General features: G+C 34.1%; 1 protein-coding gene across 2 annotated transcripts in view; it reads right to left on the bottom strand.

Moving 5' to 3' along the window:
• TNNI3K (TNNI3 interacting kinase) overlaps positions 1-12,286 on the bottom strand; it is a 280,278-nt gene that overhangs the window by 237,592 nt on the left and 30,400 nt on the right. For both annotated transcript variants that reach the window (XM_087820522.1, XM_016216806.2), the window contains 2 exons: positions 5,306-5,391; positions 3,703-3,800 (listed from right to left, as the gene is read on the bottom strand). In XM_087820522.1, coding sequence (XP_087676648.1) covers positions 3,703-3,800; positions 5,306-5,391 — 184 coding nt within the window. The remainder of the gene's footprint in view (positions 1-3,702; positions 3,801-5,305; positions 5,392-12,286) is intronic.

Raw genomic sequence — 12,286 nt, 5'->3', positions numbered from 1 at the left:
GGACAACATTAACAGGCAGTGCCTGTGATATGTTAAGAATACAAACTGTAATCACAAAAGAGTCATCAGTTAAAAATGCATAAGACTGCATTTCATAAAAAAGCACAAATACACAGTCATCAGTTTATAATGCATAAAACCTTCGCTCTTTAAATGACACTGTTAAGAAAATGAAAAGGCAAACTATAGAGTGGGGGAAATTTTTGCAAAATGTATATCCAACAAAGGATCAGTATCCAGAAGATATAAAGGTCTCTTACAATTATAAAACAAAAACAATTAACCAAATTTTAAAATGGAAAAAATATTTGAATAGACAATACACCAAAAAAATTTGGTGACAAATAAGCCCATGGAAATTCATTCAACTACATTAGCTGTTAGGGAAATGCCAATTAATCATAATGAGATGGTAATATACATCCAATAAAATGGCTAAAATAAAAAATATTGACCAGATAAAGTGTTGACAAGGGTGCGGAACAACTAAAATTTTCATACATTGCTGATAGAAGTAGAAAATTATAAAGCCAGTTTGGTAGAGAATTTGCAGTGTTCTTATAAAATTAAACATGCACTTATGATGTGACCCGGCAATTCTACTCCTAGGTATTGCCCAACAGAAATTAAAACGTTTGTTCAAACGAAGATTTTTTTTATAATAGTCAAAATCTGGAAACAACCCCTACATCTATCAATGAGTGAATGATTAAACAAACTGTGACATACTCATATAAGAGAATACAACTTTGCAATAAAATAAGTAAATTACTGAACACACACAACAGGATTACAATAAGTGGGAGAAACCATATATAAAATAAAACATCCTGGTGGATTGCATTTATACAAAATTCTAGAAAGGGAAAAATTTTAATGATAGAAAACACACTCCTGGTTTCCAGAGGCCAGGAGAGGTGAAAGAGGAAACTACAGAAAGTTATGAAGGGAACCTTTGTGAATTATATCATGATTGTGATGATGGTATATGACTATATACATAGTCAAAAATATCAAATTCTATACTTAAAATTGTAAATTTTATTGTGCATAAATCATACCTCAATAAATAAAATCCCTATTTTAAAATTAACAAGCAAAAACAAAGCAAAAAAAAAAAAAGTATGAAGGCTAATCATCCACATGGCATTAAAATCTAAACATCTGCAGCATGCTTACTACTAATGATGCCCCCATTGATTATTAAAAACAATACTCAGCCCTGAGGCAGGCGCAGCATGCCAGGGTGTGTAATTGAAAGGGCTGCTGATATATCCAATAAAAAGATGTAAAAATTACATTATTCATTTTGTGAGTATTAAGAACAAAGTTTAATTGCAATTTTTATGACAGTCCAAATAAATAAATAAAATAACTGTTTTGTATGTATCAAAAATATTAAGATCAAGAAAGGCAAGAAAAAACAAAGTAAGTCCTTCAAATTAAAGGAGAGTACAGAGACAAGAAATTAAAAATATATGGCTCTGGATTGAATCCCAAACTAGAAAAAAATAAAAAGCTATAAGGGATAATTGGCCAAATTTGAATTTGGACTATAGATTAGATAATAGTATTGTATCAGTGTTAAATTTTCTGATTTTATAATTCCATTGTGATTATGTTGATGAATTTCCTTTTTCTCAGGAAATAAAGATTGAAGTTTTAGTAACAATGAGCAATGTTGCCTTCAATTTACTTTCAAAGGTTTCAGGAAAAAAGAAATAATAATGACAATGAGACAAAATGTAAACAATTAGTAAATTTGGGTAAAGTGTATATGGGAGTTTCTTGTACTATTCTGGCAATTTAAAAAATAACAAAATAAATGTTTTTTAATATATGAGGGAAGGGAACTGGAACCCAAAATGAATCATATACCTATTACAGAGGTTCAGGGAAGAAATAATTAGAACTAAATTTAATACAATAGCAGTGTGAATGGCTATTTTATCTTGTTTCTGTATTTAAAGTCGAATGGTAAATTAAATTTGTTTTTACCTTTGTTAAGAACTAAGTAGAATAATCATTCATCCTATTATGGCCTTTTAGGAATTATTGACTACCTTATATCCTGAGATCCTAAATTTATTTAAACTTTCTACAAAAAAGTTTTAGTCCATATATCTTTCTGTGAGATAAAAGAAAACAGAAGAAACAGAGCAAAGAGAACTCTAAAAATTGAAATTTAGAGTTGATAAACAGAAGTAGAAGAAATATATATATTCTCATAAAGACTGTAGCCCTGTCTCATTCAGAACCCATATGTGGCGCTGTATCTTGGTAAATATTAGGAAAATGAACTAATATGGAAAAATCGCCCAGACAGTTGGATTCTGAAGTCATGGTTTCAAGTGCTGCCTCGACTATCCATCAGCAACTTCCCGTTGGTCAGAGCACCCCCACTCTCGCCCCTTGCCATTCAGCAGGAAAGCCAGCATCGGACGCTTTTTCTTGTACCCTGAGCTCAGGCTCCATTCCAGTTTCACAGGATGACTAGTAGGTATTGAAGACCGTTTAGCACTTGCCTGATGCTTTCTCCCACAAGGAATCAGAGAAACCAACGAGGCATGAAAAAGGATGTTCATTAGAGCACTTACACCCTGACGACAGGAATCTGTGAACCTGAATCCTGGGGAAATAAGGCTCTCTTCCCGCACAGTGATCAACTCTCTAAAGGTTGGGAAGGGATGTAGTTCAAAGTGATCTTGATGTGAGCAAACAGCTGCCCCCCCTACTTGCACATACAAAACTGAAATAAAATCATATCACAGATCACATGAAATTGAGCAAGAACAAAATATGCAATATAACGAGGAGAGTCTGAAAGTACAAGCCAACTGTACTTGCTTTTAATCATCGTTCTAGCACTCGCTAGATCTCTAACTTTAACCTTTAGCTTCCTTTTCTATAAAATAAAACCTAATATGCAACTCACTAGATTTATTTTAACCGTTAAAGAAATAATGTATGTAAAACCTAGTGTGATATTTAGCTCATAATAAATACAGAGCAAGAAGAACCCATTATAATTAGAGAATAAACAAGTTACAGATATTTACTTTATATATTGTATTTTATATGAATTATATTTATGAAAATCTGAAAGATATATCTCAATACCAACTATCGCAGTTTTTCTAATACACTTTCCTATTTATTGTGTGGTCAGGTACTGAGATTAGGTTGAAACCTGGGACTGATATAAGGAAATAACTGAAGCAAAAGTAGAGAAATAAAACAGGAAACTAAAGGGAACTCCAGAGATTTTTATTGTTATTATTATTAATTATTATTATTATTATTAAGGAAAACAAGCAGAAAACATATGCAGCTTTCAATATGCTTCTTTCATGAATTCCTCAAATGCAACCCAATCCTCTTCTGTACAGAGACAGTCCAGGCTCCTGCTAAGGAGCTCTGGTGAGGAAGCCAGACTGCCGGGTCTTAAACCCTGGCTAACCACTGTCTAACCATGTAACTTCCAGGGTTCTTGTAAGAATTAGATGAGTTAAATATCGAAGGCATTGAAAAGAGTATGCGTCTGGTATAGAGATGATACATGCTCAATAAAGAGCAAGAAGCCCATCCAGTATTGTACTATTCTGGTCACTGAGAATGTTTTCCATGATTACTAATTTGCAAAAAAAAAAAAAAAAAAAGTAGCGTACGGGTACACACGCGCTTGGAACAAAAATGTTGTACCTTGTAAACTGCCAGGTGCAAGGCTGTAAATCCATTTCTTGTCAGTCGAGATGGGCGGAGCCCTTTTAACATAAGGGTTCTAATATGAGACTTGTTGCCTTAAAGAGAAAAGTTTTAAAAAGGTTAAATTGTTGAGGGGGTAGGCTAAGTGACTTTAAAACCTCTCTTTGACTTAATGAGAAATGTCACACTGATGTATGAAAATGTCAGATTGCTTTTCTGTGGGCCATTTTTAAAGTTTTCTATTAATTGACAGCCTTACTTAGTAGTGAACATTTCTATTACATTTATAACACTTTGTATCAATGCTGTACATTTTTTTTTTTTTACCATTGTTTATAGCATTAAAAACATTTAAAAACTATCCTTTTTCTTATGTTACTTAATCGTGTGCATTTTAATGCATTTGTGTTACATTTTTTATTTAGTGCTCTCATCATCAGTTGGTTTTAAAACATAAAACCATCTTAATAAGATGAAAAAAATCATCTTAATAAACTATTGGGGAAAATCTAGTTGTACAGGATTGCTCAGAACATCATTAGCAGTAGAACTTATTTAGATCAGAGCAGTCTGATTAATTTGTTTGACAGGAATGGTTAAAAGATCTGGTGAGAGGCAAAACTTAGTCATTAGTATTCTATTTAGAAAGCTGAGTTCAAATAAATATTAACTATTAATTCATTAATTAAATAAGTTTGTTGAGTATCTACTATATACCAGGCACCGCTTTACGTGTCTGGGATACATTAATGAACAAAACAAAACAAAAAAAACATAAGCCAAATCAAACTTTTTTTTTTTTTTTTAAATATATCTTTATTGATTTCAGAGAGAGGAAGGGAGAGGGAGAGAGAGAGAGATAGAAACATCAATGATGAGAGAGTCGTTGATTGGCTGCCTCCTGTACACCCCTGAGTGGGAATCGAGCCCACAACCCGGGCATGTGCCCTGACTGGGAATCGAACCCTGACCGCCTGGATCCTAGGTCGAAGCTCAACCGCTGAGCCACGCCCGGCTGGGCTAAACTTTTAATCTTCCCTTTCCTCAGTCTTCACTTTGAGATTTTATCCTTGGCATTTATTACCTTCCACATACCTTACTACAGATCATGAAGCAATCACTTGATAATGTTTCAGGGAATACTTTAAGTACTTCTGAATTTAACCTAATCCCTCACTAGCATGCCCAGTACTGCAAAATGCTCTTTGGATTTCCAAGCAAGCTAAGTGGCTTGGTTCAGGGTGAAAGCACAATGAAACTGAAACTCAGAGCTAAATTAATTAGAATATCTGCCTGGTAGTTACTGCTTCAACCAAAGGTTATCAAAGTTGTGGGGGCAAAGGAAAAGAGAAATTGAGTATAAATAGAATTATCATGTAGACTGTTAAGCAGCTCAAATCACTGACCATATATATCTATATATCTATATCTTTATCTATATCTATATCATCTATATCTATATATCTATCTATATATCATCTATATCTATATCTATATCTATATCTATATCTATATCTATATCTATATCTATATCTATATCTATCTATATCATCTATATCTATATAAACAAGTTTATAAAGTATGAGCTTCAAGCACTCACCTCCACAAATGCAACATAAATGAAGCAGAGACAGTCCATTTTCTGTGCGGTAATTTAAATTAACTTTACTGAAGGCATCATCAGAGCTGAAAAAAATATTTTACAGGTGATAAATTTCATCTTTTAGTTTATTTTTAATTTGAAAAATTATGAGGGAATCATGTTACTATCAGTTCAGAAGTATATCTTTTCTAGGATTCTTCTGTACCTAGAAAATGTATTTTGAATATATTTCTACATGAAGAGCAATTAAAATCAAGAGAAAATAATGTTGAAAGTTTGAAAGACCACATTTAACGATTCTCGTGCACAGTTCTGTTTTCTATGTAAAATTTGAATGGTTCTGGGCACCTTGATGAATTTAAATTTATGTATGTACAGAAAGCATAGACATTTGAAAATATACATATTTCCTTCACACTTAAAATTTTACACCATAGTTATGAAAAATTCAAGAAATTCTCTCTAAAAAGAAAAAAAAGTCAGCATTTGATAAGAGATTAGGTAAAGGAATATACTCCCAATGCATTACAAATTCTGCCTGAAGCAAAATTGCCTCGTACTCTGACTGGGTCAGGTTTCACAGACAAAGAAGGTCTAAACTCATAGTGTACCTTGATAGTCTCAGGTGAGAGGAGTAGTGTTAGTGACTTAATTAATGAAATCCTTGCCTTGTTTGAATAAAGACCATTGCTCCAGAAGGGCCCTGGAGAGCTATAGATAGCCTTTGAAAAAAAAACACAAAACAACGTAAAGCTAAAATTATTGACCTCTTGAGGTCATTGATACTTCCAGGAGTTTTTCAGTAGGAATGAGATCATATCTTTGGCCTCCCAGGTCAATTTTCAAGCTGCCTCCTGCCTTTTTAAAACCTCTAGAAGCTTCAGTGAGATAGCATAGTCTTTGGTGCCTGAGCCTTCCATGTCATTTGTAAAGTACTTACACTTAAGAGGTACTGTGAATTCAGAATATTATCATCAATACATCCAGGTAAGAACTTCAAAAGCTATTGGAATTTTGAAATAGAAAAAATTAAAGATGTATCCCCAAGGGTGCTGCTAAAAAGAGTCTCCCTAAGCTTAGGGACATTGCAGGATCTCAGTGAAATGCTTTAATAAGCAATGGCAAGCCCAGTGGTTGTTTTCATCGATTTGGGAATATTCCAGAACCTTCCCACCCTCCTAACTTTCTTGCTTTCCATGTTCAACTTCCCAGCAGCACAGTCCACCGACATGCTGTTGACAAATATACGTCATATTGACAAATGTATCTCAATGTGCTTTAGAATGCCCTTTGTAGAAGTAAAATGAACTCCGAGTCATTTTTACAAATGTTGGTAATATAATATATATAGCAAGGAGCCCAGGATTTCATGAAATATAGTTAATAATTGAACTCACTTCTATCTGCACTTTCACCCAGCTCAATGAACAGTGCAAAAAAACCCCAAAAACATTTCTGATGAAAATACCACTATTTTAAATGTCTACCTGAAATGAACCTAATGATAAATAATATAGCTATTTTATATGTGCAGTAACTTTACAAATTAACATGATTCTTGGAAATGTGTGGCCTTTTCCTGGGCCTGACCTTTAAACTCTCTGAGACAACTGTATTGTAGATGTCTTGGAGAAATTAAACTAAATCCGTAGTACTAAACAAAGTGCTCTCAGCAGCCCATGCTTCGAAATGAATTCACAAAGGTCTTCCTTGTGGTTATGATTTCAAATGGCACAGGTTTTCTGAAAAGCTGAACTCTGCTTTTAAAGCTGGGGGGATTGAATTTTTCTCTTAATGTTTGTAGGACATCAGTGTCCTTAAATAAAAAGGGGAAATAACCTGTGACTAGCAGTTGATGTTGATTGGCAATGATTCAGAGCTCTAAGCTTCTTTGGCTTTTCTTCCTTGGTCTTTCCATTAATGAAACACACAATAAGATCACAAGACAGAAAACAAAGTATTCGGGTGGGGGAAGACAGGGAAGCCTCCTGTTAAGTAAAGAATTACAGTGTATAAACTTCAGCCTGAGAGAAAAACAGGAAAGGAAGCACTTTCTTTTGAGCTAACTTTAATGAACTTAATAGTGAAAGAAGAAAAAGCCTGGGAGCTCCTCTGTAGCAATAAATCCTTGAGAAAATTAGTTTTTCAACATGTGCCTGTAATATTATATAACAATATCTGCAGTGTTTTAATGTTTTGAAAATAGAAAAAGTCATTTCAGCTGCATAGGTAATTCTTAAAAGTTTGGTCCACATATTTACACCACGATTAAAATTCTATCCTGTTTCTGCTTTTTAAGTAGGGTTTTTTGGTTTTTACCCCTCCTCGAATTTTGGCAAGTTACTTAACCTTTTCAAGCCTCAATTTCTTCAGTTATAAAATTATGTGTGTTAAAATAATACATATGATATTGCATTGTCAAAATAAATGTGGTTATGTGCTTACTACAGTAGCTGGCACATGATATGTTACCCACAAATAGTTATTTTATTGTTATTATTATCAAGTTTGCTTTGAATGTGCAAGTTTTCTTTTGGACACTAACTCTTCCAAGAATTTTAGCACAATTTTCAAATCAAGTTTGGCCTTTGACCTCTCACATTTGATGACCTGTAAAAATTTCCGATTTTCACAATCAGTTCTATAGATATAAGTATTTTATGCTCACAGTAACTCTCAGTCAGACTTTTAGAAAACGTCTGACCTTGTCTTCACTGTTTTTAAAAATGTCCACCGAGTTCACTATGTGATACCTAGAACTTATCAGTGATTCAGAGCAATTACTAGAGTCACAGTTTTGTACTACAAGTCCAATGCCATCATAAAACAGGGAATCTATTCTCAACACTGGTGATATTAAAAGAACAAAAAAATCTAAATTAGAAAAAAAAAGATTGTGCTGAAAATAATTTTATTGAGAAGGTAGACTCAATCCATTATCTAAGTTTGCTAATGCATGCGATCAGTCTGGCACAATACCTACTGAACACCAATTGTGTGCTCCACCTCGGTTCTTACTACTCACTTCAGATTGTTTTCAATAGTCTCCTTGATATAAACTACTCACTAAGTCCTGGATCTTTTTAGTTCATCTCTCTTCATAGAGAGAATTCTGCAATTGACCTGAGCATTAGTTCTGATCTCTACTGCTCTGATCAGCTTTGCAAAGAAAGTAAACACTAAACAAAAAATGTAAGATGCTAAAGTCCATTGCTTTTATTTAAAAAAAAAAAAAAAAGAGTAACTCTAAGTGAACGTCTGTTGTTTACATAGAAAAACTGAAAGCATGAATTATAGTCATGAGTTTTTATTTAACAATCATTCCTTAGCTCCTTAGCTCACTGAATCTTTTGTTTTTTAAATTTTTATTTATTGATTTTACAGAGAGAGGAAAGGGAGAGAGAGGAGAGAGCACTAGAGAAACATTTATTTGTCGTTTGACTTATTTATGCATTTATTGGGTGATTCTTTTTTTAAAAAAAAAAATGTTTTAATTGATTTTAGAGAGAGAGGAAGGAAGAGGGAGAGAGAGAGGAAAACAGCGATGAGAGAAATGTCCATCGGCTGCCTCAGGCACTCCCCCTAATAGGGATCAAGGTGCAACCTGGGCATGTGCCCTGACTGGGAATCAAATCAGTGACCTTTTGGTGCCCAACCAAAAGGGATGATGCCCAGCCAACCTAGCAACACTGGCCAGGGCTCCTTGGCCGATTCTTGTATATGCCCTGACTGGAATTGAACCCACAACCTTGGCATATCATGAAGACACTAACCAGCTGAGCCTCCTGGCCAGGGCAGCTCACTGAGTCTTAAACTAGACTTGACCATTCTTAAGTGACTCAGTACAATCCAGTCCTAAATCGCTCCTTGCTCAGAACTGAGCTGTTGCCTGTTGCTTTTGTTCTCCTCTTGAATTCTATCCTTGAAATCGTGCAACTGCTATTAATGCCAACAAAATGAAACAACAGAGAATAAACTCCCACAATATCTGGCAGCCAAGTGCAATTTTAATAGTACAATTTTTAACTTCACTTTAATAACTGAAATGTAATTTTTAAGAAGAGAGTTACTTTGGAACTATTTTGAATCCTAATTCTCAGTTCCCATTAACTTCTAGTCAAATGTTTCTGTTTTGATACATGTAATTAAAATATTCAAGATTTTAAAGCAATCATTCCTAAGAGAGAGATTTCATTTTCTCTCCTTTTGTCTCTTCTAAAGCAACTGTGTATGTCAGCTACTGCCAACTGAGCATCACTTATGTATTCTAACACCCTACGCTCAATTTATTTTTTAATCTGCCCTTACATTTTTCATCACCTACCATGCCATGCTGTAACTTAACATATCCTAATGAGTTCGTAGTGCTTGCTGGGGCATAAATGAAGATCCTAATTAAAATGAAGTCACTATTATGAATACATTTCTAATTCTGTCCTTAATCATTAAAAAATAGTAGTTCTGTACCCAAAGGTTACTTTCTTTCTTGTAGCATAATGAACTCTTTTCTTAGCCTTTACCTTTCATCTAGAAAAGTATGCAGTTTTGTGATCCAATTAAACTTCTTTCTCATGATCTCATCCTTTCAACATAATATCTGACATGACTACCAGTGGAAACTTATTTTAATATAACATTTCAACAGTTGGCCAAAAAATAATATATTACTTTCCAAAATATTCAGATAGGTGGACACATTTTTAAAATTAATTCATTTGGCTGAAATTTAAGGAAAGGCCAAGAAGGTAGAAGAAGTTAAGAATTTGCTATGGATCATCTAGTTCCCAAATTGATAATTTAGATTTCAAATGGCTGGTTGTAAGTTCTTGTGTAGTTCTTTGTGGTTGCTGCTGATTTTCCCCCAAAACAATAGAAACAAATCATTTATAAGATCTATTCCTTATATATACTCCTATGAGATATCCAGAAATGTGTTTGTCTAATATCCCCCAGAGCAAATCAGCAAACAAACAATATCAGGTATATCCATTCACTCATCCGTTCGTTCATACAGTAAACAATTATTGAGGTATGGTGGCAGACAGAGCAAGAATAGCTAAGGATGATAACATTGGGACAAAAATAATCCTTACCTCATAGGTTATTATGAGGTTTAAGTGGATTAGACCTCATAAGGCTTTTGTAAATACTAGGGGCTATAATAATTACTTTTACTGAAGCATTCGTATTGATTATTTTAACTTTTTTTATTGTTTTACTCTGCATTTGAGAAAGATTATAGGGAAGGACATAGAAAAGATGGAGGCAGCATGGGACAGAAAAGAAAAGCAGACGAAGAATAAAGGAGGGAGAGTTAGGATGAGGTAGGAAACTAGAGAGACAGAGATGCCCTGAGAGAGACAGAGACAGAGGTAGCGAGCAAGAGACAGCCAGAGAGAGAGACTGAGATCAAGCTGCTTCGTGAGGTTTTTACATGATATTCCTTTAAAGTTTCACTCATAATGAGTTTTACCTAGGCAAAGAAGAACAGAAGTAGGAAGGCAGCCAGTCCTGGGGCAATGTGAATTAACTGCTTTTGGTCGGAGGTGGTCTTTTTGTTGCTGCTGCTTCTTTTTTGTTTAGTTCAAAACTAGCACAGTGTACTAACCAAACAAGCCAAATAATACTTTTACTCTATTTTAATTTTAAAAGACGACATTCCCCCCACTCAGTATTCTACTTAGCCCTGTGATACGGAATTTCACTCTTCTTAGATAAGTTCAGCCTGTAATGTTTCTGGAGCTATTCATTTTACAATAGCTAAATTTCATAACTGATTATAGTTCTGAGAAAGCAGATGTGTGGAAGATGTTTCATTTGGAGGATGAGTATTGTGAACTGTAGCTGGGCCCAGAGGAACTTGTCAGGAAGAAAATAAGAAGGAAGGTACATCTCAGAAAACTCCTTCAATTTTTCTCTCTCTTTTTAAAATTTCTTTATAAATATTGCAACTGCTCTCCCATGGAACAGAGAATTTTCTGACTTTTTGTGTTCATTTATTAAACTTAATCAATTTCTAAGTGAGATATGGTCATTATTGGCCAACGTATAACTACGCAATGTCAAAAATAGATGAAAATGAGAAAAAATAGGGTCCTTTTGATTATATTGACAAGCCATGGCACTGGAAAATCATACTTCTCTGGAATATTGTCCCAGGGGCTCAAATTTCATTTTACATTTTAAACAGGTAAAAGGTAAGCTTTACAGTGAAATTAACAAAACATAGTTGTAAAATTTCTAATGACTTAAAAGCATATTGAAACAAAATAATTTTATTGGAAACCTTTTAAAAGTTTCATGTAGAGAGCCAATATGTGTTTTTCAAAGACCCTAGAAGGGTACCCTAGAAGAGCCAATATGTGTTTTTCAAAGACCCAGGAGGTAGGAGTGGGAGCATAAATATATTCTACTCCCACACCTAGGGACAGTTCTAATACACAGGATATAGCAAAATTGAGGAGTAGCATAGGAAAAAATGAAAAATTTTCAAAGATAATTCCAATCCATACCTCTTTCCCATGCCCAGGTTGAGAACCAAGATAATGAAGATTATTGTGAATTAACACGTATCAGTTGTGTTAAAGCAGGTTTTATTTTGATTAGCCTCATTTCTGTAGGTATAAAATGTCAATTGCAATATCTGCATCACAGGATTGTTAACATAAACAATGATGATCAGTTTTTAACTAACATTTTTCAGTATTTACCACGTGCCAGTCACTGTGCTAAAACACTTTGCATATACAGGGGTAGGCAAAAATAAGTTTACAGTTGTAAGTATGTGAAATAGCTTATTCTTGTATTATTAATTAATTTCTTAAAAATTTGTTTTTATTTATTTATTTATTTATTTTTAGAGAAAGGGAGGAAGGAAAAGGGATAGAGAGATAAAAACATCTATGAGAGAGAGAAACATCATCAATCAGTTGCCTCCTGCATGGCCCCTACTGAGGATCAAGCCTGCAACCCGAGCAT

The sequence above is a fragment of the Miniopterus natalensis genome, chromosome 9, assembly GCF_054644295.1.
Source record: "Miniopterus natalensis isolate mMinNat1 chromosome 9, mMinNat1.hap1, whole genome shotgun sequence".
NCBI classification, from domain to species: Eukaryota; Metazoa; Chordata; class Mammalia; order Chiroptera; family Miniopteridae; genus Miniopterus; species Miniopterus natalensis.
Note: the sequence above shows the minus strand (reverse complement) of the source record. Positions and strands in the feature narration are given on the sequence as shown.